The sequence below is a fragment of the Rhamphochromis sp. 'chilingali' genome, assembly GCF_963969265.1.
Source record: "Rhamphochromis sp. 'chilingali' genome assembly, chromosome: 12".
NCBI lineage: Eukaryota > Metazoa > Chordata > Actinopteri > Cichliformes > Cichlidae > Rhamphochromis > Rhamphochromis sp. 'chilingali'.
This window is the reverse complement of record NC_137939.1, coordinates 26108190-26136164: the sequence shown is the minus strand read 5'-3', so window position 1 is coordinate 26136164 and position 27975 is coordinate 26108190. Positions and strand designations below refer to the sequence as shown.

The following is a 27975-nucleotide window of genomic DNA, read 5'->3' as shown; positions in this document are numbered from 1 at the left end:
CAGTGTTACTGACTGCAGGCCTGTGTGCTGTTAAGCTGCCATTAACATCAAAAAGGACTAATGGCTTATGTCTAAATACTGACCTTGAATTGAAAACACAGCATCAAAGACTTTTTACTCTTTACAAAACTCTGGCTTTAAATGCAAAATATTGAGCCAATTAATAATTCACTTTTTTATGTGGAGCCTTTTGCTCTTATGTATAGCCTTACTAAATTATAGGCATACTTGATATTTCAGAGGCTTTTTTTGGAGGGAGCTACTTGCAGTGACTACAGCACCGGCCTGGTATGACAGCTAGAACAGCCTGCCACAGACTGGACAAGAAGCCGTTATCGGCTACGCGGGAGGACATGGGAAGAACATTTTGGCTGCAGCTAGATTAAAATAATTCGCTAAGGGTTTGTATACGGAATTTAAGCCCTGACCCTTTTTTTTTTGTCGTCAGGAGCGAGCGCCGTTACGTCGGAAGAGTAGCACGAGCCGGTATTGCAGCGAGTTTATTAGCCAGAAAGCCCACTATTATTCAGCTCGAAAATTGATAATAATAACGCGAGAGTTTGCAAGTTGCCTCAAGACTGTAGTCGCAACTGTCAAAGGTGGAGTGGATACGCGCATGACCCAACACACATTACTGTAATACTGTACACGGCCGCCGAGATAATATCCGTATAAAAAAAACGAATAATCCCGAGGTAAGGAGCGAGGAGTGAACCAAACCCGACCGAGATTTGGCGCTTCTGCTGATTCGTTTTCGTTCGTTTTCTTTTACTCTAACCAACAGACTCACAGCCGTCGAAATTACTGCACTAAACATATTTTTGTGCCTCCCTTTAGCTCCAGCCAGCGCAAGGATTTTTTTTTTTACTCCTCCTTCGTAATAAAGTCGCCATTTTGCTTCACTGCCTATATAAACCATCCCGTATTCTAATATTTTTTCTCAAGGAGTCGAGGGCTCTGTCTTTCCTGGCTATTTCTATTAATTTGGAGAGTTTAACGAGAAGACAAGGGTTGGAGAAGTGCCTCGTGGTATACATATTAATGCACGAAAGGAGAACGAGAGGGGGGGGCAAGGCAATTGGAAGCTGGAAATAAGGTGAAAGTATCCTGGATTTCTTTTCATGTTCAGACGAATTTATAATTTCTCATCTCCTGCACTGCTCTTTTTTTACCGTCCACCTGGTCGTCGTCTGCAGACTGGGGGGGACAGGACGACGGTGACGACTGTCCGCTTCCTTTCAGGCCCCCCAAGCTCAACCTGACCGCTCCTTGACGCACAGCAGGTGTGATTGCCATGTAACTTAACGTTGGTGAAAAAAAACGCCTACTTTGGTGCCTGTCTCCTGCCCCTGACCTCCTCCTACCTCACGTGGATGACCCGGGGCCACCCGGGCTCTGGTGCTGGGTGACTGCTCGACAGTTAAGGTAGGTGTGGCCGGGGAGGAGGAAGAAAGTAGAGCACTATTTTAGTTAACCACATAAATAGGCAACTCAGACCTTGTTGTAGTTGTCAAACAGCGTGGCCGTGTGCCACGTGCGGTGTTAAAATACTTATTTCTAGGTTGGTCTCTCAGCAGATTGTGAGAGGAGATGTGAGTGGGTGTCACGGGGTTTTGTTGTGTCTAGCTAAGTATATGGTAATAAAGTTTCTGTAGCAGGTTTGTGTTTACATGTAGATTTAATCGTTTACGAAAACCCCAGCTGCAATGTATTTATTCATTTATTTATTTATTAGGAGGATGCTGTTGAAACACTGTGGCAAATCTAAAAGGGGGTTATCCTACATAATTATTACAGGGTTGCACAGTAAGACTCACCATCAATCAGCCATATCTTTCTCACCACCTGTTTATTTTAAGTAGTTATGAGCTGATCTGTAGCCCATCTCTTCATGCTCTGATACATCATACCGGAAAAGGAAGATGCCTAGTGTTAATGTGTGAAAGATTTCATCAAGTTGCACCCTGCAGCAAGTTCACCGTGCATTTTATAGTCAAAATCATCAAAACTTTACAACTACTGTGAACGCTTTATCTCTGTGGTATTCACGCAGTGAATTGCACAGCATGTAAATGGACACCGAGTGGCCCCCATTGAGTGACCCTTTGTGTGCTTTGTAATTCATTAGGAGAGTGACATGAATGTGTGCTAAGAGAAACCATGTTGGATTGTAATCAGTACCACTCACCATAATTAGCAATTGTCAGCCTCTATTCAGAAGGCTGTTCCTTCCTGATGGGGAATGATGTTTAAGCACAGAGAGTCTGAACTTGACATGTACAATATAAGCATCGGGATTGATAGATGTAATGTATCTCAATTGACCTGAACTAGAGATCGCTGGTTTTCATAGTAAAGAAAGCTTGCACAGCTGCTCAGGAGCGTAGCTTTGTATCCCCACCATCTCTTTGACTCACCTTTTGTCTAATGGGCAGAGCATGAAGTTAGTGTGCGAGTGAGAGTATTGATTTTGAAATGAAAACATGGAAGGTCACACCCTCATTATCACACGTGTGCCTGCGCTCAGATAACCTTCAGGCCAATAGCACTGATGGCCAACATAAAGAAGCTGCATTATTGAACAAGGAGACAGCATCAGCACACGCTATTGATGCAGCAGACTTTGCTAATAATGTTTTGACAAACAATGGATTCGGATTAATGAGCAGCAGAAGCATTTCCGATATTACCTTTAGCTATGTCTCCTGTGTGTTTGTACCCCCTCGTTTGTACATTGCAGGCATGGAGAGCCCAAGTGGGCCCAAGCTTGGGAAGCTGTCCTCATCAGGGCTGTCGAGGGGCCGAACGCCCAAGCATGGACATCCCCAGGAGCAAGTTAGAACCATGTCAAGCCCTGAAAACCACAGCAAACATAGTGAGTGACAAGCCGCTACATTTTGTTGAATGAATACAGTGTGTGAGTTCAGCTTTTGTTGGTATGACTCAAGTTTGCTCCTGGACTGATTCTAGGATGAAGTTCATGAAGCGATACAGTGTGAAGAGTAGGTACTGGGTGCATACAGCATGACATACTAACACATATATGACAACTGAATTTTTCGTTTTTGCATATTTGTTTCTTAGATCCAGCAGGTTTGCATTGGCTAAAGTTTTGTAATTCCAGCTAGTGCACTTTAGTGTGCTTTCTCAAGGATTTGATTAGCATACCATGCATGCAGGGGTCTCTGTAGCTGCTTTTTTTTTTTTTTTTTTTTTTTTTTTTTGAATGGATTATATTTTATTAGAAATCAATGGTTTCAGGTTCAGTGTAATTCTACCCCACAGCAGAGCCTGGAAACTCCAGCAATTTCCCTGAGACTGCTTTACAGTGAGAAAAGCAAACAAACAAGAATTGCCAAGCACTGACACAAGTGAAACCCCAGGCCATCTGGATGGAAATGGAAGATTTTGGAAAGAGAGGGCCAGACTGGGGAATTATTTTTCAATCCAATAACCAGTAGATCATCATGACTTTGTTAATAGCGGTGGGCAGGCTTGGAAAAATGGGGCTGTTCTAATATGACCCAGTTGTTTTGGTTGCTACAAAATAGCCTCTCATTCCCAGACACACAGAGCACAAACACTAGACTAGGTGCTTCGGTTTATTTTCTTTTCATGTTATTATTCAGCCCTGTAGGCCAGAGTTTCATACTGTTGTGCATGCATGTGTTTCTGTGTATGTTTGCTTGTTGTGGTTATTAATGCAAAGCTTGTGTTGCAAGAAATGAGAGTTCGGCGACACATGGTACAAAAAAAAGTGTGGAATCCCTTTACTAAAATCTTTCTTGTATGATCTTTCATGTATTTATGACTGTCTGCAAGATCTTCCCATAGTTAGAAATAAAACACTCTCCTCAACTTCTCATTGTGTAGGGTCTGGCAGCTGATTGGCTGTTTTTGCTGTTGAAGTACATTTGTTTTTTGAATGAAATGGTTTTCTCTGCAGCCTCTTAAAGCTTTGTGTTTTATGGGCATTTTTTTACACTTTATTACTCAGTAAATAAGAGGAGTTTATAAATCAATCAGCAGAAAGTTTGTGCTGGGCTCTGCTCTGATCGATGTGAGGCTAAAGACAAGAGATTAGATACACACTTTTGGCTTAGCTTCACTAATGAATAACTCTGATGACTGCGCGTTTTACTGTGTGCGCGCGTCTTAAAGTAATACTATAACAGGTGATGGATTGGCCCTGGTTTTTATGGGGCTTTTTCAGGTTACTTAAGATTCTGCTATTTCTGTGTGTCTATTTCATTTTCTCTTTTTACACTTGATCTGTTCGGACTTGCAATTATGTTGAGCTTCTAAGTGATACCAGTAGTATTTAGATCATGTTTGATACTGCAAGTCTGTGCTATTGTCTGTTTTAAGAATAGCTTCTGGCACAAAAGATAAGAATCTATGTTCCACTATGTCTAAGGAAGCTTAGCTGGTAACATTGCCAGCTGGTTGAGATTTATCTTCTCTAAGAACCACAAGGAGAGAGACAGATCTTCTCCTGGAGCACATGTAGATTGTACTGACCAATAAGAAGATGAATATAGACATAACATACAACACGGGAAATGTATAAGAAATTCTACATTTCCATTTTAGGAATATAGTTAAATTTTGTACAGTTTGGAATATGATTCATAAACCAGTAAGATATTCATTGACTGACTGACTGTGCCAAATTGTGTTTCAAACACCAAGCAATCTTTTACAATTTTCAGTCTCCTTAACTTATTATTTAGAAATTTTATAGATGTTATGATAAGGAGAAATGCTACAGTGGTGATATAATGAACCTGGCACTGGCCTGTCTATCCCAGGGGGGATATGAACCTCAGTTTGGGGAAACAAAGGCTCCCTATGAAGGTTTTTCAGTCCATGCTCATTGCACACAGTGTGCTCTTCTGATAGCCTCATTATCTGCCCTCATCCCACTGGTTACTTCTTCATTTTTCATTTTATGTCCATGGAGAGTTTGGACTGTTATGTTGCGTTATCAGTTCTCATGTTGGCCCATAAATCTCCAGCTGGAAACTTTGCATGATGTAATAGCGGAGAAATCCCGTCTGGCTGTTGTACTGGTGGTTTCCTGAAATCACTATGTGCCTTCATATGTGACAACAAAACCTGGGTTTGTGTGCTTTCCTAGAGTGTTGTGGTTGAGCTGTCACCTTGCCACACCAGAGAAGTCACAGGAAAGAATGTGGTCCTTGAGGGTGATTTGCGCGCTGTTTCTCTCTTTTGTGCTTCAAGATGTTTCCTATTAATGTCTTGTTTGATTCTAAAGCTAAGTCATTTTTTTATTTATATAGAACTAATGCTGTTTTGCCAAGTGCTGTAGGCCCTGAAAATAGTTACCTTTCAGCAAACGTTAACCCAAGTCTAAATAAGTAAAACCTGGATGTGTGAAAGGCCGCCCCCTTCTTTACCCTCTCTGACCCCAGAACACACTATCCAGTCGGCATGTTCTGTGTAAGAGGAGATGAGCGCTCCAGATTTGTTGTTGTATGGTAACATAAGTGGGTTAGGAGGGGAGCTGAGAGCGTGATAAGTTTTATGCTTGTGGCTGTGTGTGAATGATAATGTGCTATTTGGTGCCATTTGTTTGTGTTTATGTTTATGCATCTGTTCGTGCCTGTGTTTGCCCTAGCATGTGTGTTCTCATGCTACACTTGTCTACCCTGCTGTGGGGACCTTCTTTTCAGGTCCACAGTTGCTCTCTATTGACCTGGTATATCTGCGTCAGTATCCGTCCATCAGTCTCTTGCTTTTCCTCTAAATGTGCTGCTTTTTCAAGCTTTCTCTCACTTACTTGTTGTCCAGACGTGACTGTCATTGCTCACTGTTCTGTTCTTCCTCAGCCTCCTCAACTATTTCTTGCTTACGTATTAGCAGTGACTTAACCTCACTATTCCTGCCACTTCCCATTCCTTCTTCAGCCTGTTCCCAACCGTTACCCTCACTTCTGGTCTTCACTCTAATCGCATTTCATATTTGTTACATTTTCTAGGGACTTCCTCTTAATGGCTTGAGTCTATCAAATCAGTAAAATAACAAAATATCAAATCAATAAAAAGCTATAGATTGAGACTGTTTGTTTTTGGGTAGAAATTGAATTCTGGTGCTTTTCTCAGCCTGATGCTACACCTCATTTTGAGGAGAGTCCTTTGTCATCTTTGTCACACCTTCACTTGGCAGACTTGTGGATGGTTGATGAGAACGAGTACAGGGAAATGGGAGAGGAGAGAGATTGAGTTGGTGAGTCACTGTCCATAAGGAGGGTATTGCAAACAGTTTGTAGCAGGCATTGTCTCTCGGCACACATATAAAGTGCTGGATGCCCTGTTGCATAGGCTTATTTTATTATTATGTTGTTGTTTTTTCAAGTGTCTGTATATGCTGTGCATCAATTGTAAACTCCCCAGTGATTGGTCAGTTCTCCATTATCCCTCAGGTTTTATCTAAAACTGTTGCGATTTGATGTCACTAAACATGGCATTGGCTGTGGGCCAAATAAGTATCAAGTAATTCATTGAGTTTCCAATAATATGAAGCATGCTGTTGATGTGGAAGGCTGTAAAATCAATACAGGTCTGAAGAAGCTGTTGAGGTACAATGAGTCACCAGATTATGTAGCAGAAATCTCAAGCCTGAGCTCTATTCTTGGCTGCTTTACGTGTGGTTTAGTGGTGGAAGTAAACTGATATTCTACCACATGTCTGTGTAGTGATCCCTGGCCTCTCAAACAAAGTGATTCCCCATACAGTAAGTCTGCGGGCAATAAAAATTGGCATTCATTAGGACATTGAAGAATCTCCCAGTGTAACTGTTTTCACTAAGACTGAGTGACTAGTGCAAGTATAGAAATAAATGTAATTATTTTATATATCCATTTTCTTACACTTGCACAATTCAGGGTCATAGTTGGAGCCTATTCCAGCTGTCCACCCAGACAGGTCACCAGTCTATTACAGAGAGGCAGATTTCCATTCAAGCTCACAATCGCACCAATGGACAATTTAGAATCACCAGTTAACCAAACGTGTTTAGGTGGTGGGAGGAAACCGTAGTGCTCTGAGAGAAGAACCCTTGCAAGCAAAGGGAGACGATGCAAATGTCACACAGAAAGACCTCCAGTCAACCAGTGGTGTCAAACCAGGAGCTTTTTGCTTTGAGGCAACAATGTTAACCACTGGACCAACAACTCTCCCTGAATAATGCAAGTGATAGCAAATGCCACAGTCTATGCCAGCACTCAGAATGGTTTAATATTAGGAAATAGGTGAAACAAATAGGAAGGTGGTGCCACTAGACAAAAATCCAAAAGTAACCTATCAGCATATTATAAATCGAGTTGTCTAAGAGGAGTTTTTACTCCTGCAACTGCTTTCGGCTCTGTTCTGCCCCATGATACGGAAACTTTGGCCAATCTGATCTTTTCTGGAAAAGAACAGTCAAATAGTGTAGCATAGTATGAAGAAAAAGTTTGGGTATAAAGCACCCCACTGTGCAGTGGGCTAAGGAGAGGGCATTCTTAGAGGAAAGCTGGATTTGATTTCTTTGTAAAGCCATAAGTCAACATTGGCATTATTTTAATACATACCAACACATACATATCAAACTGGCAGGGTGGAATGGGGCTCAGAAGAGAGAAGGAAAAGCTGTGGAAGGCGGGACATCTACTTTCAAATTCTGGTCCTTTCCTAGATTGCTGCCAACAGGAACTCTAATTTATTTTGCAAATAAACCAGTGGAGCTCCACCTTTTATTTGTGGTTGTGTCCACTTTTCAGTTAAGGCAACCCAGAGCAAAGGTATGTTTTCTTGCAATGCTCTATAAATTATACAGATTTATAAACATTGCTACTGATGAATTGCTGTTTCCTTTCCATTAAAAAAATAATGAATTTTGACAGATTAGTTAAATGTTTGTGTCTTTCAACAAGTGGATGTATGTAAAAGATTAAGCTCAGATGGTTACACAAAGCAAGAGATAGAAAGGAGGGAGGGGAGAAAAAGACAGAGAGAGAGCGAGAGAGAGATAGAGAGAGGAAAGACTAAGATGGAAAGTGAGAGCCAGACTCACTGAGACTCTGGGGGTTTTTTTCAGTTAGCTGTATCAGGGTAGTAAGACTTGTCTGGTGTTGCTCCACCTCACTCCTTACTCACTGTTTGGAATCAGGCCTGACTGTGAGGGAATATAGGAACGTCTTCAAAAGGAGGTGTGTATATAAATGGAACAACTGTTGTGCGTGTGTGTGTGTGTGAGAGAGAGAGAGAGACAGAAAGAAAGGAGGGAGGAAATGAGAGAACATAATGTAAAATAGCATATAAATATGTGCGTGTGCTTGTATAAAAGCGGTGAACTGTTGCTAAATCAAATGTGTGAAGGAAGGAAACAGTAAGCAAGAAGAAGTTAAAGCACAATAGACAAAAATTTATAGCAGAAACAGAGATGTTAGTAAGGTCCTGTGGTTGCATTCACTATAAAAGCTGCACAGCTTGCACATGCTGTACAGTCATCTGCTAGTGCGTTTGCTCTGCAATGAGTCCAGGTGTATTCGTTTATACATCTAGCGTCTGTTGAGATTGAGGAAGTACTGTGTCTTGTCTTTTTTTCATGAAGTAGCATGAGTGGTGAGTGATGTTGTTTGTGTGTTGTCTTTCTAAACTACAGCATGTCTAAAACCAACTGTGAAGGCACAGACAAAGGCTCCTGTGTGACTGTTTGTCAAGGAAAACAAATGACTGTTCTGTGTGTGTATATGTGTGTGTACATTTGTGGGTAATGTGTGAACCCTTGCACTCAGGGAGAGCAGTTGCAGGCGTAGCTAGGAGAACTCAGAGGTTATTTGAGATCATTAGACAGCTGCCAACACTCCTGGTTCTCTTCTCTTCTCTTCTCTTCTCTTCTCTTCTCTTCTCTTCTCTTCTCTTCTCTTCTCTTCTCTTCTCTTCTCTTCTCTTCTCTTCTCTTCTCTTCTGTCAGTGTTAACCATTCTCTTCGCTTCTGTGAGTGTTAACCAGTCTGCTGCAACAGTTGCAGACAGCTGGGAGCGAGTCACACTCTGACATTAGTTGAACAGCTGTTTTATCCCTATGGTCTGCGCCTGAGAACTGGGGTTTAGATTTGCCACAATAGACCTGCTTTGTTTCCTACCAAGACAATGGTTGTGATTGCCTGAATGTTTGAGCACAAGTGTGCTAGCCATAGTCATTTCAAACAAAGTAAAATGTATAAAAAATTTTTGTGTGTGCACAGTTCACCCCAGAAAATCATGGGGTTTTTTTTTTTAAAAAAATCTTTTTGCTCTAACTTTTGCCAGCATGTGCACTGCTGTGGCTTTGCAGTGTGATTTTTGCCTGTTTGCACTATAGCCTGCTGCATGTGGGCCTAATTGTTCTGCTTGCTGTAAAGAGGCCTCTGATAATGGTAACTAAGACAAGTTGATCTTATTCCCATAGCAACAAGAACATATCTTTCCCAAGAGCAGAATTCATTAATTATGCCTTTCTTTTACAAGACCTTTATTTTCTAAGACAGGAATTAGAATGCATGCTCAATTTCCTCCTCAGCATAAGAGCTGCACCGCCGACTGCATCACCTCTCCAGCTGCTACCCAGACAGCTAATAGAGAAATGCTCTGTCGCCTGGAGAATATTAATACACTCATATCCATGCAATCACATCTCGTTCACACTCGGTAGTAATGGTTTTGTGTACTTGTTTGCGTGTCAGTGTGCCCTGATGTGTGTGTTTACACCTTGTGTCATCAACTATTCCAAAACACAGTCAGTATTGCTTTGCTACTTCTTATTACATTTTATTCAGTCTTGCTTTATTTTCAATCTACCTTATTATTGTGAGTATGAAGTAAAATGTTACATATAATCTGCCTACATATGTTTGTATCTCTGTTTCCCAACTGAGAGAGTAAAAAGAAGACAAATGAGGGAAAGGGAGAGAGCTGATACTGTGTAATAAAACACGAAGGGAAATGAGCAGGGGAGGCCATAGTAGGTTAGTCCTCGTGTGCTTCTTATACACATTAACATCCCTGGTATAGAGAGTTGTTTTTGAGGGGGTCAAAGGGTGGCTTTTGCTAACACAAGCTGTTTTTTTTGGGGGGGGGGGGGTTTGTTTTTAAGAGAAATGATGGCATTAAGTCAATTCATTTATCTGATGAAAAATTATCCAACCATTTTGTAATCCTGGTAGGCACACAGTGTGCTCTGATCCAGTTTGGGACCTGCTGCAAATGGGCAGCACCAGGCATGTGCATGCTGCCTTGGCTTGTCAATTTGCAGGAGAAGAAAATAGTTAGCAGAAAAAAATGTTATGGTGATGTGAAAGAGATCTAAAAAAAAAGTGCATTCCACTTCACAACAAAATACCATCTTCCCTACTGTAAATAGATTTTATGTCATTGAAGCATCTCTTGAAGCGTCTTTGTTTCCTGCTTATTATTTACTTATTTTCCTACTGTTGCTGTTGGGTCTTGTCAGATTAATGCAGAGTAAGTTGAGAGAACATGTAAAGATGTCATTTTGTAGAGCAAAGTACAGCTACCTGGAGCACTATGATTCAGTGTTATGCTCAATCAGAGTTATCCACCTCTGCAATTCTCTTCTCTTCCTCAACATCCTGTGCTCTCCTCTTCTTCCTTTGTCAACCCCCCTCCCCTTCTTCCACATGCATACACTCATCTTCAGCTCTTTCCGCCTTCCCTCTCTCCTTCTTCAAGGAGCAGTGTATAGAGGGAATAGAGTGCAGGGCTGATAGTGTGGAGGTTTAATTGCACCCAAGAAGAGAGCAGTGATGAGCCAGTGGAACCGTAGAGAGACATTGGAAAGGGTGTGAGCAAAGAAAGGGAAGAAAAGTGAGAAAAGTAGACATGGGGTGAGAAAGAAGTAAAGCAGCAGCATGAGAGATGGAGGGAATTAGCAATAGAGAGCACATAGAGAGCTGAGGCAGTCGGTCTGCAGTCTGCTGTGTCAGAGGTCCATGCAGGCACTAGCGATTTATAGCTGATCTGTTTGGCTCTACATAAGGCCTTTGCCCAGGCTGCCTCATTTTTCCCTCACTTACACACACAATCGTGGACATCCATTCTGTGTCCCTCCACAGAAGAGGCTAACATTTGAACAATGGTCACAGTTAAACCTAAACACTGTATAACTTTGCATTTATTTGTTTTTCTTCAGAAGTGTTAGTGTTCATACTTATTTTGCAGTTTTTGTGAATACAAATCTATTCTTCTAAATCTCTTTGTGATATCTCAAGAGCATATCTAGACATGCCAAGTCAAATATAACTAGGCTTGTTAGGTCAATAACAAAGAAGTTCCAAATGAAACTTCAGGATTTTAGGTATTACAGAATTTTTTATTTTATGGATATGAAGTGCTGGCAGTAGATTGTTTTTTGCTCTGATGTGGCTTTCTTTCTCGCTTTGCCAGGTCCAGTGTGTGATGAGCCAGCAGAGGGGAAGCGGAAAGGTCGTCCTAAAGCAGAAATGCAGGAACTGAGAAGCATCCCTGTGAGTATTTCTCTTTGAAATGAGTGGGTACTTGAAGTGGGCTTCATTTTTCTTGCACAGTAGGCAGCTCCCCATGAATATTCACAATATACAGTGCTATATAGCAATAAATCTGGCGTGGATTCAACTCTCTCTTCCTCACCCCTGATCAGGCCCATATGATAGTACAATGGAAGGAAGAGTTTAAGCGGCACTCCAGGGTAAAATGTCCGTGTTCAGGCTGCTGGTTAGAGTTTCCCAGCATCTATGGCGTCAAGTACCACTATCAGCGCTGCCCGGGGGTGAGTCACTAGCCTCTGCTCTTTCCTGCCACAAGGCTGTTTATACCTTTATGCTTCAGAGTAGACTTGTAGCACTGGACCATTTTATAGGAGAAACCCATCCAATAGGGCACCGTTTAATAATTCCAGAGAATATATAATGGCCTTATTACAAACCTGAGCAATTATTAAGGCTTTTTCAGAAACCTAAGATAAGTCAGCTGGAGGGGGGGGGGGTGGTATTTTCTTTTTTGTAACAGCTACCCACTGTCATTAGATTTTGGATAGGGAGAGAACTCACTTTGAATCTCCTCTTCGTATGTCTGCATCCAGGCCACCGTAGCTGAAAAGCTGAGTCATGGCTGTCCCTACTGTGAGGCCGTGTTTGCCACAAAGGTGCGTCTGCAGAAACACAAACTGTGGAATCACCCAGAGAGAGTCAGCATGGAAACCAAGGACGAGCAACCTAAGCTTCAAAAGACTTTTGTGAAGTCCAGCGCTAAGAAAAGGTGACTGAGATATAGCTCAAATTCCTAACCAGATTGAGTCACTTAAAGATAACTGCCTAAAACTGTCCTGTCTCATTCTGTGAATTCAGGCCCATGGAGATCAGTCCCCCCTCTCCTGTGTTCTTCAAAGTGAAAAAGACCCATGAAGTGTCCACACCCTCTCAGAATGGGGAGCTGGCCTACCAGAAAAATGAGAGGAAACAGCACAGCCACAGCCAGCCTTCACAACAAATTCACCAGACCCTGCCAGTCCAGCCTCACTCCCAGCAATCTCATTCCCAAAGCACGTCATCTGATGCAGGGGGAAGTGAAAGCGAGGGGGGCAGCCTTCCCTCTTCTTTTCCTGACGAAGACCCAGAGCGAATGAAGCACAGTAAGATTTCAACATGCCATTTGAAATGTTCTCAATTATATGCTCCAGTATATTTGTATAACCATTATGCACTGTTTTTCCTCCTGCACTAGGACGAAAGCAGAAAACACCTAAGAAATTCACTGGAGAACAGCCCTCAATATCTGGAACTTTTGGATTGAAAGGTAGATACCTTTTATTAAAAGGAAAACATGGGGTTTTTTTTAGTGAAAACTTGAGCATGACAAAGAATTTTGTGATGTAATTTCACATGCCACTGTAGGGCTGTTTGATATAACGATATATATCGGATGACGATATAAAAACATCTATTGTTTCATTTTACGCTATCGTTTGTTTCGTGGTGTTGCAAAATAAACTGTTTACGGCAATATTTTTTCATGGTTTTGATGGTCACTGTAGTGGCTATATTAATTTCTTAAAGTTCTCTCTTTCTCTTATATTTAATATAACCACACTAAGGATGGACAAGCGCCTGTTTTTATGCGTTGTCGTTAGCAACAGCGACGGTAAAACCACCGCGTGTCCGCTTGTTTATTTTCCACATAAACCTTTCACAATAAAGCTCAAGGTCCTGTTGAGACTTTTCAAAATAAACTGAATCACGTGAAAGAGCAGATTATTTACGGATGAGAAGCAAAAAAGAGCCGCCAGGTGCTAAAAAATAAATCTTAGATTCAAACGTTAGAACAGGCTTTTCCCCGCAGCACGCCGTGTAATAAATACTCACAAAGAAAACGGCGGCCGTTACAACTTATGTCTAAAAATGTATAGTTTCATGCATCGATTAAAATACTCGACTCGACCAGGTACATGACGCGCAGCTGGAAACACTTCACGCAAGTCAAGCTGCCCGAGATTCACAGAATTTACAGAAAATGTTACATTTCTGTGATTTATATCGTTATCGGGACGATAGATGTCTTATATCGGGATATGAGATTCTGGTCATATTGCACAGCCCTATGTCACTGATATAATAAAAATATGAGACAGAATAGTTTTTTTTTTTTTGTATGCTGGTTGATTTACAACAGACCTTAGGAGCCCTTTGCTAATTTACTTAAATATTGAGTTCCAGAGTGGACAAATGTGCCACTGCTGGGAGGAGGGACATTATTAGTTATGTAAGTGACTGAGATTGCTCCCTGCTGCCACTGATCAATGGTGCTGTTTTTTTACACAGTGCTAATGTAGCAACTGTAGAGATGTCTCATATCTGGCTAAATTAATCAGTGACTCACACATCAAGCACACATTACATACGCATATTTTTTTCAGCCTTTCTTTGTCTCATTCACATATATGCTGAAAATGCTCAGTGACTCATATAGCATACAGAGGGCTGTAAACTACTTACTATCACTTGTCAGACAGTTCATCTGCAGCTCACAGGCGCTGTCTTTTGCTGTCTTTTAGTCTGCTTGTCATTGATTTGGTATAGCTCAAAACAACTTCCATTTTCAGCCTCCTTTTTTCAATTTATAGTCAGTATCAACTTTCTGTTTTTAGTATCGTGTTCTTGTTTGGTTTGCCCTACATCTGTCCCACTCGCATTTCTCACTTTATCTTCTATACTTTCAGTTTGAATTTTAATCACTAGCGTGACTGTCTGTGTATATGTGTGTGTCTGCGTGTGCACATGTGTGTTGTAGGTATGACTAAGGTAGAGGAGAAGCTGAAGGCAGGCCGTGTGAAGAGACCAGAGGGGAGTGGGTTCATTGAGGAGGCTCAGAGAAGACCTTCGTCAGGTCAGCCCTCTAGAAAAGACTCGGCCACAACAAGCTCTGGTGAACACCAAGATCACATTTTTTTAATTAATCATCCATCTATCTAGCCATCCACACATCCATCCATCCAGCTATACATTTTTGTATCTACCTGTCCAATTCAGGGTTTTGGGGGGCTGTCATAAGGCTAACACAGAAGGTAACACATTCATGCTCACTTCACACCTACAGCCAACCAAGTTTATTAACTAAAAACTAAAATTAGGTATGAAAAAAATTAGTTGACTAAAATAACAATAAAATGTATAAAAAAAATTAAGACTATCTTTAAAAAATAGTGAACTTGAAAAACTAATTAAAATATAAATACAGCGAAAGTAACCTTAGTTCTAGGTATAGTTTGGTATAAATGTTATTATAGCTTCCTTGATTGGGCATTGATGGACATGCTTGAACATTTAAACTAACTAAAAGAAAACCAAAACTATACATTTTCAAACAGTAAATGCTAAACTGAAATGAGAAATCCATTCTGGAAAATAACTGAAACTAGAATTGGAACTAGAAAATACACTGATCACTCTGCCACCAACTTAGAATTACCAGTTAACCAGTTAACATGCATGCCTTTGGACTACTTGAGGAAGCCAGAGTAATTGGAGAAACCCCACGCAGGTAGAAGAACATACATAGTTATTAATCAGTTAAATATAATTATTACTTTTATAAGTTGCATCATGTTTTCTTCAAAGAGCATTTCTTAAATCTTAATGAGATATGCATGCATATGACAAAAACGACAAAAAATTTATCTTCAAACTATCAAAACCCCATGGATATTCATTTCAGTCATATGAAACTGAGAAAGCAGCAATCTTTCACTTTTGGGAAGCTAAAAACGTAAGTGCTTACTGATCATCTAGATTGCTGACACATAAGGACATCATACCAGTGTAATTTCATTGGCTAAATAACAAAGCAGTACTGTGTTCTGAATGTTACTCAGGAGCTGTTCCTGACACTCAGTGGCAGCGAGCAATCTCAGAGAGAGGTGAAGTGGTGTGTCCCACTTGCTCCATCGTTACCAGGAAAACAATCCATGGCCTCAAGAAACACATGGAGATTTGTCAAAAGGTCAGTAGTCGATGCATCTGTTCATCAGAATGGGAGCGGGGTGGCTGCGCTGTCAAAACAGCTGTTAGAGCAAACTGTGAAACCAGTAAAATTGTTTTGCTGGTAGTAGCATTCAAAGACAAACTGGAGCTGTAAAGCTCAGCTTGAAGAAGCCTTGCATTGTGGTTATTGTGCACTGAATACGTTAAAACTGGGGAGCCTGGGAACCTTTTCTAGTAAAGATAATGAAAATAAGGCTATCGGATCGCCCATGAGTCTGTTGCTGATTCACCACTGTTCTTTCCTTAGACCAGTTGTGATAGATACTGACTGCTGCAGTCCAGAAACACCCCATAGGAGCTGCAGTTTTTGAAGATGTTCATAGTCATCATAATCTGGTCCTTCTCAGGCTCATTTAAATCCTTACACTTAACACATCAACTTTGAGGAAAAAATGTTCACTTGCCCCCCTAATATATCCCACCCACTAACAGGTGCCATGATAAAGAGATAATCGGTTTTATTTGCTTCATCTGCCAGTGGTCATAATGTTATGTATGATCATAAAAGGGGAAGGGAAGGGCCCTGTAAGCTACTGAAAATATAGTGTGTAATGGGCTAAAGCGTGGGGGGGAAAAAGGGTTATTTCAGTTGTATTATGTCAAGCTTGTCTAGTGGATGAATGAGGTTGAGTGTTGCAATAGCCTCAGCCCTCAAAGACAGTGTTCCTGGAGCCTGTTTTAATGGCTCCTTAGCCCAGTGGCCTGTGTGACTCTATTAAAGTGACAGTCTGCTGTTAAGCAATGACAGAATCATCACATTACCACTGGGTCACTCACCATCAAGACACCTCTGTCTCCAAATCAATACTGAGGCGAGGAGAGAAGCTACAACAAAGTTGTGATATGTGATAAATTGGGGTGGGGGGGGTTTAAGGTTCCTAATGTGTCCCTTGCCTTTTACTTTGACCAGAATATGCACTAGTAACAAACTTTATTAGGTTACAGATGAAATGTTGCTATACTGATGGATTCAATAAAGAGCAAAGCCAGCAGGAGTGGGTTATTTTCCTCTCATAGAAAAATGTTATCTGAGCTTCTTCTTTGGCCTTCAACCCCTGCAGCTCCAGGATGCCCTGAAGTGCCAGCAGTGCCACAAGCAGTTCAGGTCCAAGGCTGGCCTCAACTACCACACCATGGCCGAGCACAACAGCAAGGTAATTCGCTGACGTTGTACTTTGTAAACCGGTTTCAAAGACTTTAAACTTAAAAATGACACCCTGTGACTGATTTTGCTCCTTTTTCTATGACTCATTATGAGTCCAGATGGTTTGGGTGATCAGATCATCACTGAACATGGTAATTAGTTTCAAACAACACCAAAGAACTGAAAAGTGAATGCTAATAGTTTGGTTTGTCATGACAGTATGCATGGAAATCCTACATTTATTTCTGCTAGTATCGGTTTACACAGCAGATGTCCATCTATTTATATGCATCAACGTATAGAGTAAAAAATATACTCTATCCTATAATTTTATCAGTTACAAAAGTATTGTCAGATGCTATGATGATCTCTCAAAATTTGATCTTGTGGTCTCTAAAAAATCGTGATTGTAAAGTTGAACTGGCGATTGGTATTCCTGTCAGTGAAGTGCTCACATTTCTTTCTGCAGCTGTCTTAACTCTGACAGCAGAGAGCTTCATTAAGATATTATCATGACACTCCTGCATTAGAGCAGTGGTGCCACTATGAAGTTTGCTGAATAATTTAAAGCTACCCGTTTCAAAAAGTATTATAAAAGATTAATGAATCTACACTCAGCAAACCTTGTGGCATGTGTGTTTGTGTTTTTGTGTGAATGCGTATGGTTATAGTATATGAAATACATGGTAATCTATGTGTATGTGTTTAACAGGCTTTGGCTGTGTAATGTTTGCTAGATTAAGGGCTCTGATAGATGACCGTGCCATCTGTGTCAGCCAAGTTAAACTGTTTGATGCTGCCATTTGTCTTCAGAGGGGACCTGTTGTGTCCTGACCTTATTGGCGGGATTCCAGTCCAGCCGAGCAAAAGGCATTAGTGCATTATTTTTGTGTGTGTGTGTGTGCTTGTGTGTGCGTGCGTGCGTGCGTGTTAAGAATAAAATGCTTAAAGGTTGCACAAGGTAGCCTTCCTACACATCTAAACTTCTGCTGTTTCTGTTCTTCTGATTAGATAATTACAACTTTTGTGACAGAATGAAAGCTGTTATTGTGTTAATCTCTGTTTGTGTGTTGGTGTGCTCTAGATTTGAAGTAGTTCCTTATTAAAGAAGGCTTTTTTAGCTTGTGGGTTTGACTGGTGTCACACTCTTTTTACTTTCCAATGAATTTTAAATTTCAGGAAATTGAAAGATCAGGAGGAGATAGCACATTTCTTAAAATCAGTCTGTAGAAGTATGACGTGCCCTCTTTCTGTTTAGATACAAACGTTTCCTTTGTGCTACAGTAAGACAAGTACTTTTCTACAGTATCAATCATGTTATTTATTAATGCTACAATGTATACAATGTTATACATTGTAGCGGTTTTAGAGTCATGTTTTTAAGGAAGTAGGCACTACTACAACTGTGCTTTTGGATACACTGTATATTAATAATAATAATAATAATAATGGATTGGATTTATATAGCGCTTTTCAAGGCACCCAAAGCGCTTTACAATGCCACTATTCATTCACTCTCACATTCACACACTGGTGGAGGCAAGCTACGGTTGTAGCCACAGCTGCCCTGGGGCAGACTGACAGAAGCGAGGCTGCCATATCGCGCCATCGGCCCCTCTGGCCAACACCAGTAGGCAAGTAGGGTAAAGTGTCCTGCCCAAGGACACAACGACCAGGACAGAGAGCCCAGGGATTGAACCGGCGACCTTCCGGTTACAGATGCGATTCCCAACCCCCTGAGCCACGGTCGCCCGTTAAGGCATTTATTCATTCAAAAGTGTCAAAAAGACCAGTGTTTGGTGCCTTTGAATTGCAAAGCAGTTTTTTTTCATCACTCATGTGTTCCACCGACAAATCTGCAGAACTTTTGTTCATGCAAATATGTTGAACTAATGTATTTTCCAATATTTGTGAATCACTTGGTACAGTGTCCTTTAACATAGAATAGAAAAATGAGCATATAATGAAAAAAAAGCTTTTGCTCATACATTTTATTAGAGGTGTTAAGTTTACATATGTTAATTTGTCCAGCACTATTGCAATAAGTTGAATTTCTTATTAATATTTCTATATTAAACCGATTTGCACTTCAGTCTCATGTAAGCTGTGTTACTGTGTTTGGTTTCTGTATGACTTGGAGACTTCACTGACCATTGCTCTGATATTGTAAGTCTTGTCATGTGGCTTTACCCAAATGCAGTGTGGGAAAGGCAGCAGGCTGACAGAAGGACAGGGGTCACCCACTGAGATTGACCTTGGCGTTGCTACTGTGATAGTGCTGCCTCATTCTCTTACGCTTGCTCTTTTGCTCCTTCCCTGATAGAAGCATTAAGAATACAAGCTGATGTCGTTTCATTGTTGCTGTCCCTGTCATTGTATATCAAAGGCTTGCTGGTGCCTGTCCTGCTACCCTCAGGCTTTTGCAGTAGCTTTATTGAAGTACTCAAGTGGTATCTCCCTCCTACCTTTACAGAAAGCTACTGTAGTGTTGTGTGTCAGTCATCTCTGTGTGTTAACACATGAGAAAGCACATTAAATGTGTTCCGCTGGGATCCCTCAGTTAGTCTACTCTCTCTCCAGTCCCCTGCATTTCTTTTCCATCTCTGGCAGCCCTACCATCTGTTGTTCTGGTCTTGGCTGGTGTTTGGCACCAACCAACATGCGAGCGAAAACACGAGTTTGACCGTTGTCATAAACATGCCTTGAGTAACAGCCTCACCAGGAAACCATTTAATGATCCTGGCATCGTGTGAACATTAGAGATAGAAAACACATTTTGGTTGCTTTTTTTTTTTTTAGTCATGAGGAAGTGGGGTGTGTGGTGGTGTGATAGTGTATTTGTTCCCCCTCAGCCCTCAGGGAGTGAAGGCCAGACGGGCAACGAGCATGAGGAGAGGGAAAGGCTGCGCCGAGTGCTCAAACAAATGGGACGAATCAAGTGTCCCAGTGAGGTATGCACTTCTTCTTTTTACCTGGTCCTTTCCTCTTTTACTGTCTCTCATTCTATACTACTCTTGCTTTCCTGTGTCTTTCATTTTATGTCACATTTCTGTCCCTCGTCATCTGCCAGTTTTGATTTCATTTCTCTCTTGTCCTCAGGATCTTCTTTTGTGCCTTTCTCCTTTTACATCTCTGTCTCTCTCTCTCGCGCTCTCTCTCTCTCTCTCGCGCTCTCGCTCTCTCTCGCTCTCTCTCTCTCTCTCGCTCTCTCTCTCGCTCTCGCTCTCTTTCTCTCTCTCTTGTTATCTTTCTCTCTCTTCCTTCCCTCTTCCCTCTCTTTTTCCTTTATGCCTTGTTCTTGACATGTTGCCCAAAATCACATCAACACCCTGCTTCGCATTACTCACACTAGAGTGCAAAAGGCAGAGAGAGTAAGAATAGAAAGAGCTGTAAAGAATAAACTCTACAGTGACATGTCTTCACACTGAAAAATGAGCATCTTTCTCCTGTTTTCTCTGTCTTTTTAACATTAACCACAAAGTATTGACCAAATGCAGAGTTCCATTAAAACTACACTTTGTTCCACTTACCCAGTCTCTTGCTTAATGTTTGTTTTCATTCTGTCTCATTTTTGTCATTGGCGTCACTCAATCACACAAACATTTTGTGTACAAACACACACGCACACACGTACACAAATACAGGGCTGTTCAGCCCACTTTTCCAGTCTGATGGGCTACCAGTATCACCAGCAGCGTTGTGGAAGAGAGTGTTCTGACGATGCGAAGCCTGTGTTTCTGTGCCAGCACTGTGGAAAAAGCTACCGCTCCAAGGCTGGCAGAGACTACCATGTACGCACCGAACACTCCCCGGCCATCACCACCACAATGACAGCCGCAGCCACCACCAACCTCATGGATAGTATCACTGACACCAACAACAACACTGGCAAGGAGAGGGTGAGATCATCATAGACGAGGGTTGTAGTAGCAGTTATAAGAGATGAACCTTTTTTTCTTTTCATTTTATGCTGATTACAAGCACATTTTATTGAATTTTAATGAGTACCTAAAGTTTTCCTATATTTTCACTCAAAGGTCTTACTGTTCCTTCAGGTGATCTCTGAAGAATCTCCAACAGGAGGTAAGAAGGAGCAAAGCCAAACTGAAAAGAAACGGTGGCAAGAGAAAGCCCCATCCAGCCATCCTAAGGAGAAGGACAGAGGCGCTAGAGAGAAAGACAGGGAAAGGGAAAGGGAGCAGGAACAAGATCAACAAAAAGCAGCACAGATTGAGAGACAGGGGGAGGACTTTGAAAGGACCCCCAGTGGCAGGGTGAGACGGCGGTCAGCTCAGGTGGCGGTGTTCCACCTGCAAGAAATAGCTGAGGATGAGCTGGCTAAAGACTGGGGCACAAAACGCCGCATCAAGGATGACCTGGTTCCTGACAGCAAGAGGGTGAGGAATAAAATTTGGATGCATTAAGTGCACATGGTGACCACAGTAAATACAGTATATTAGCAGTCCAGGTCAAAGGCCATGCAAAGGCTCCACACAAACTCCATCAGCAGATTTAAAAAATCCTTTATGTTACATCCACTTTTTTACACTGTAGAATTATATTAATAACTTGAATACTGATAGATTAAAAAAAGTTGTCTTCTGCATAGTTAAACTACACCCGCCCTGGCCTCCCCAACTTCAGCCCAGAGCTTCTAGAGGCTTGGAAAAATCAAGTCAAGGAGAAGGGCTTCATCTGCTGCACAAACGAAGTAAGAATATACAAATACACCATGTACAAAAAATAACCTACAATATCTGAGCAAAACAAAAGGGATTTGCCTTAACGTTGAGTGTAACATAAATACGAAGTCAGTGTGTTTAATCCTTGTTTGTTTCTGCTTTGTTCTAGAACTGTGAAGCTGTCTATTCCAGCGTGTCAGGACTAAAGGCCCATCTCGCCAACTGCAGCAAGGTACAAATCCACACTACTGCAAAACTCAGTGTCTGAGAATATTACTGGATATACAGTAATATTCCAACAAACCAATACAGACATCCCAAAAATACACTCAAACTGAAAAAATTTATCTTAAGCAAAAGGAAGTGGAATCTGATGGTACAGTTCAAATAAAATTAAGACAAATAAAGATACAAAATGAAGAGAAAGCAGGAAGTATTAGAATCACAGCATGATCTTGTATAACTTGTAAAACAGGATCTATTTTGCTCATTTCCAACTCATCTCAACGATTTTTCACTCTCTACTAGAGTACCTTTGTATTATTAGCAATTTACTATGATACGTGCGGGGGGGGGGGGGGGGGGGGGGGGGGGGTATACTGGGCTTTTGTGCTGTCTCTCAGTTCATCCGCTGTATACTACAAGCCTTTTTAGATTGACTGTGCCCTGGAAAGAAAATGTTGGGAGGGGCTGCTGCGCTCATATTAAGGATATCCCTTCTCACTGACATCATACAGGGTGAAGCATAGTAAATATTTTCCGAACATTCTGAAACCTGAGTTTTTGGTTGATCGGCATTCATTGCACGTAAGTTCACCTCTGCGTTTGAAACTATGGCCCTGATCACTATCAGAATCCACCAAGATTTTGTTTTTGAGCTGTATTTTCTCAAAATATGTTTTTAAGCTTATTTAAATAAAAACTTAACTTGGAATATGTTTTTAACACCCTCCTGCTGTAAAAGGCTGACAGGGTATGGTTTTTGATGGGTTCTTAACTTGCACCTTCTGCAGCAACCTTAAACTGGTTATCTAAGCAAATATCTTATTAGTCATGAGGCAGAAAATTGGCATATGAACAGGTGGACATGGTAAAGATGGTTTGTTAAATTTTAAAAAAGAACATTTCTGTCCACATGGCAGTCAAGAATGGGCAAATAAGGCTATGGTATAGTTAGAATTTGGCATAAACAACATAGAAACATGCATCTATTCTCTTTTGTGTCAACAATTCAGGGTGTTCAGATAGTGTAATGATGTGAGGGATAATTTCTTTGCACATTTTAGTACCAGTTGAGTGTCATAAATTCCAAAGACTGAGTATTGTTGCTGACCATCTCGATCACTTTATGACCATCCCTTTGTCTTGTCCTTGTCATCTAATGACTACAGCTGGCGTAATAATGGACCAAGTAACAAAGGTCATACCATCTCATACTGGTTTGTTGAACCAAACAGTGACTTTAGTGTACTCTGGTGTCTTCCACAACTACCAGATCCAACAGAGAACCTTTGGAATGTGGTGGAGCAGGAGATACACCAGATGATGCCGTTACCCACAAATCAAGAACAAACATTTGATGATATCATGTTAACACAGACCAAAATCTCAGGGGAAAGTTTAAGTGTGTCCAACCAGGTACTAGCAACATTTCTGGTGTGTGTGTTTGTTACAGGGTGGTGGCGAAATGGGGAAGTACACCTGTCTGATCTGTCAGAAGGAGTTCAGCTCGGAGAGTGGCGTCAAATACCATATTAGCAAGACACACTCACAGGTGGGTCACTGTCAGTATAAACTTAGAGGTTGCCATTAACATGACCCACTTAGTAAATTTCATTTCTGGTAATACGTCATAAAATAATAAACAGCATTGGTTAATCTTAGATCCAGTTTATTTTATCAGACTTGTTGCCAATATGACCGAAAAGAGCACTAAGAAGCTGGTCACTGGGACTCACTGGGAATTGTTGTGGAAAAGTGTATGAAGAAGAATGTGCAGACCACATTTGGCAATAGTAGTCAACCAGTCTATAATAATTTGGTTGAGTGAACTGTAGGACAGATCGTATCTTCCTGCTGCCATGAAATTTTATGATGTTGTTATTAACACAAGATTCATGGGCAGGTTACCAACGTGGTAACAGTAATGAACTTGAATTGAACATTAAGTCCATTATGGTTATACTTTTAACAGCCAGATAGGAGGACTTTCTAACGACATGTCAATCATGTCATATCCGGTTTCAAAACACCAAGACAGTGAAGCCACACACTTTAGGCTTCATAATGAGACTTTCTAAACTAACGAGTGACATCATGGTGGCTACATCCACCTGTTATACTGTCTGTGGGTAAAACCAGCTAGGTTGCACATTAACCTTGTCATAATACTCTTGCACTCAACAAGTCTATACATATCTTCCTTGAACTAATCTTTTCTCTTCACCAACAACAACTTTAGTTACAAGATAACACATAGTTTTTTTTTTCCTTATAAAAAAGCCTCTTTGTTTTTCGGTTTTAACATCCCCATCTTGTCCCCAGTTAACATTAACCTTTGGTGTTCAGACATGGTGGTTTATACAGTTATTTAGAAAGAAAAATGTATACACATGCAGTTGTATTCTGCTTGTTTGCCTTCTTTGGATCTTGACTGGTTTACTGTTTTTTTTGTTTGTTTGTTTTTTTGTCTTAGAACTGGTTCCGTGCAGCTGCCAGTCAAGTTGTGTCCAGTAGCAAAACTAAAGTCCCAGAGAACAATGGGATAAAGGCCGAAGTGAGGAACGGAGCCACGACTGGTAAAAAGAGGGGCCGTAAACCAAAAGAGCGCCCCCCTGTGAATGTACCTCTCGAAACAAAAACTGAGGCGCTTACCACCCAAAACTCAACCCCTGCCGCGACTCTGTTCTCTGGCACAGCACAGCCCCCAACTCTGTTCCCTGACCCAACGGACAGTGATAATTCAGGCCAAAACAGACAGCCAATTCCCTCCGCCACCAGAAGAAACAAACCCAAGAGGCTGTTACTGTCCGACTAGCTCTGCTTTTGTTGACCTAGGAGCCCAAGAGGATTCTTTCTTTAAATATCTGCCAGGAAGCTTAAAGACATTTCTAGCGCTACAAGAACTTGGCACTGAGAAGAAAGCCAAAAATCAACCAATATGAAGTAAAACCCAGTCTTCAAATCTTGGTTTCGAACCCCCCGAGATACTGTTGTACTCAGAACAGTAGTGTTTTATTTCCCCATTCCACTTTTGTCTCCCATTTAAGGCACATTTTTCAATTTCTGTACTCACAGCAGGGGTGTCAGTAGTAATCAAAGTCCTGACCTAAACATAGATTTTTTTTTTAAACAGAGTTAGTATTCTAAATACCAATGGAGAGTCATTTTCTCTGCAAGATTTGTGTTGTGTTTGAGAGGTTTTAAAAAGGATATTCTATTAGCATGGTGAAGTCATTTAATAATAGCTAGTGTTTTCACATTTTTTCACAGATATACTGTACTGTGTACATGAACAATATCTATATCTATATCTATATACTCAAAGCAATGATGCCATCCGTCATTTCCAAGCCTGAAACATCCAACTGGATCATAAGCGGTCAGAATTTTTTGCAGTGTGTGCTTTAGTGCAATGTTGTTTTAATATAGTTTTTTTTCTAGTTTGACTTTTATTGTTTCTTGCTTTTCATGTTTTACATAAGCAAATGTCATATAAGCTAAAATGTTTGTAAGTTGTTCATGTCTCACATTATTTTTTACAGTTGTTACTTCCAAGGATTTTTTTCACATGACTGTGAACAGTATCTGCTTTGACAACCATAATTAAGTGTGAAAAGATTATTTCCAGACTGGTTTTACACGGAAGTTGAGATGCAGAATACCCAGAAAAGTGACTGATATTTTCATCTGTAAGGCATACTGCAACTTAGTTGCTATTAGAAATAGAAAGACACGTTTAATTGAATTTAAAAAAAAAAAACAACCAGGAAAAAAATGTTGAAACACTCTAAAATCGGTCTAGCAAAGCTAAATGTTTGACAGGAGGAAGAATTCTGTGTGAAGCTTGTTGCACCATTGCAGCACAATCAAATGATGAGGCCACGTTTTGGCTACTGCTTTAGCTTCAATCAAAGCTGAGGAGGGAATTTTAAAAATATATTATCTTTTCTAGAGAGGTCCAGGATAATAATCTTTTATTAAACAGAAAAACTGCTAATTAAGATTCACATATAATAATGTAAATGAATGAATTCTTGAACGCTCAAAGTTATTGCCTTGCACTTTAACCTTTAACCCTTCCTGCTCCCCTCTTGTAGTTTTGCACTCCAGAACTATTCACCCTAACCTAGTGGCTGTCTGGTGCAGGAGTGGGATTTTTGTTTGTTTGTTTTTTTAAACTCTGGTGGTAAACTAGAGAAAGAGACTAAGTTTGTCATGAGCAACATGACTGACACTTTCTATATTGTATCTGAAATCCAACGCAATGGTATAATTATGATTCACCTCACAAAGCCATAACTGGTCTTATTGAAGTTTAGGGCTGCTTAGCCACTTAATGTTAGATTAGCTTAAAATATATAAATATATAAACAAAATATTAAATGACTTTTCAAAATCTAAAAGATTAGAGAATATTTTCACTTTAACATGTTGAAAGTAGATACTTGAATCCACAGTTGTATTAACAATTTGAGCAAATTAAAACTCCATGAATATTTGATTTATATTTGAAGTTTATGTCCATGAAAATAACGACTTGCTTGCTTAAAAAAATACAGATCATAAATCTATTTTATATTCTATGGTGTGTGTTACTTAGATGGCAATCTGATAGCTTTGGATAAAATTATGTGAGGATATTCTGGTGAGATAATAAGGGTGCTTTACTTGCCACTCTACCTTAAGGGCCTGATACAACTCACTCAAGTCCATATTATCCTTACTGGCAAGTCCTCTGAATTTTGCATCATAATGTCAATGTCATTAAAATCAAGCACTGATGTCAGCAGAACATTTTCAAGAAACATTGAATTTGAAATGTGTGTTTTTCCAGGTGGTTTCATTCCTACGCTGTGACTTTTTATAACGTAACGCAAAGATTCAATCTGAATTCCTCCATTGCTAATCAACTGATGGAGTTAATTCAGGTGGGGATGATTATGCACGTGTCTCTGTCATGGGGATGGACCTTTATCTTCTACCTGGGTTCAGATGACAGAGAGGATAAGATGAACAAGCACTGAGTGGTCCTCGGACCTTTTCAATATGAGTTGTCCAGACTTTGTGTGTGTGCGTGTGTGTGTGTGTATTAAACAGTTAGCACCTTTTTTTGTAATGACTGGATGTCAGAAATAGTAACACTTTTGAGTGTTATGCTGTGGCACAGAATCAGTTCATCAGCTGCTTGTTACTCGTTTCATTAATGACGTCACATTGACTGTGTTTACCTGACGAGCTTTGGTGTTGCAATATGATAGTTTAGCACTGCTTTTAACAGTGGGTATTTTATATTTTATCACACCCTTTACTATCTGTCTTCCTATGATGTGGAAAACACATATCTATCCCGCAGTGTGAGCTAACTGCAACATGTTTAGAGAGTACAGCAATACACCATATTTAGCTGATTTTGTTGGCTTGCTGATATTTTGATATCGATGTGTCTTCTCGAAATTGTATGGCTTTTTTTCCCACTCCCCTTCTTTTATTAATTTGCTTTAAAAAAAATGCTTTTTACATATGATGAAATCTACACAAAAAAGGTTGAGAAACTTTGTAGACCACAAACAACATTGTAGGCCTGAGTGTTGGCATACACTGTTATTTGATCCATTTTGACGATGCACATAAATTGAGCTTTTTCAGTACATGATGGCAAACGGATTGAGAGAGTCCTTTTATTATTATCTATTCAGTATGGGACAACAAGGCATATGTATGTGTGTTTGTTTCTGTATTTAGTGCACTTACTATACCATGAAATAGGCTTGAAATAGGAGTGTTGTTGGAGCTTTCTAGTTACCTGGACTGTGTGTGGTGTGACTTTTGTACCTGGGGAAACAGCAGGCTCAAGTGTCTTCCCTTTGTCAGCAATGTTATTTCCAAAACCAAGATTATTCCTTAGAAATTCCCCTAGACAGCTGAAGAAGTTTACACTTTTTATTTGGTGGTTTGTTTTGTATGCTACCTAGTTCAAAAGCAGGAAATGGCATCCAGCTCTGTTGTTGGGGTCATTGTGATGAGTTTTAAGAGATGATGTTGTAGCTCATAACTGTTTATGGTATATAGGTAACAAATTAAATGAGACTAATGATGTATTAAAGATTTCCATATCTGAAATTAAGCTGTATAGTACCTAACATTGGAGGATTCAACACCTCCTTTGAGTCTGAACTGTTACAATTTTTTCTCCCAAACTTGTTGTATTACCTGTGCATTAGTATCCCTTAACTAATTAATAAAAGTTTGTTGACTAAACATGTGTCATCTCTGTCACCTTTTAGTTACTTTTTTATAGCTATTGCAATGTACAATGTAGTTGATGGGATTGTAGATTGTGTAAAGATGATG

The 27975-nt window shown here is 40.4% G+C and overlaps 1 protein-coding gene across 14 annotated transcripts; it reads left to right on the top strand.

Annotated features, from left to right (window-relative positions):
• The first annotated feature begins 268 nt into the window (after positions 1–268).
• On the top strand, positions 269–27872 carry LOC308407398 (zinc finger protein 512B-like). 14 transcript variants are annotated; one of them, XM_080899016.1, is made up of 18 exons: positions 269–695; positions 1197–1425; positions 2741–2875; positions 11450–11529; positions 11682–11810; positions 12123–12298; positions 12388–12671; positions 12764–12835; positions 14327–14461; positions 15408–15535; positions 16638–16730; positions 19573–19671; positions 20365–20619; positions 20758–21117; positions 21330–21431; positions 21572–21634; positions 23078–23176; positions 24098–27872. In XM_080899016.1, exons 3-18 carry the CDS (start codon positions 2743–2745, stop codon positions 24437–24439), a joined length of 2550 nt encoding a protein of 849 aa, XP_080755142.1. In that variant the 5' UTR covers positions 269–695; positions 1197–1425; positions 2741–2742; the 3' UTR covers positions 24440–27872. The 14 variants fall into 14 exon arrangements, with proteins under 14 accessions (XP_080755142.1, XP_080755139.1, XP_080755140.1 ...); XM_080899013.1 differs by having other exon boundaries at positions 946–1425; XM_080899014.1 differs by having other exon boundaries at positions 269–1096; positions 1243–1425.
• Positions 27873–27975: the final 103 nt, after the last annotated feature.

What these genes read in the sequence shown, in the direction of transcription:
- LOC308407398 (XM_080899016.1), top strand. Translation starts at nt 2,743, where the DNA reads ATGGAGAGCCCAAGTGGGCCCAAGCTTGGGAAGCTGTCCTCATCAGGG. An exon ending in ATCTCGCCAACTGCAGCAAG is followed by an intron (nt 21,635 to 23,077) that starts GTACAAATCCAC and finishes TGTTTGTTACAG; the next exon opens with GGTGGTGGCGAAATGGGGAA. An exon ending in TTAGCAAGACACACTCACAG is followed by an intron (nt 23,177 to 24,097) that starts GTGGGTCACTGT and finishes TTTTTGTCTTAG; the next exon opens with AACTGGTTCCGTGCAGCTGC.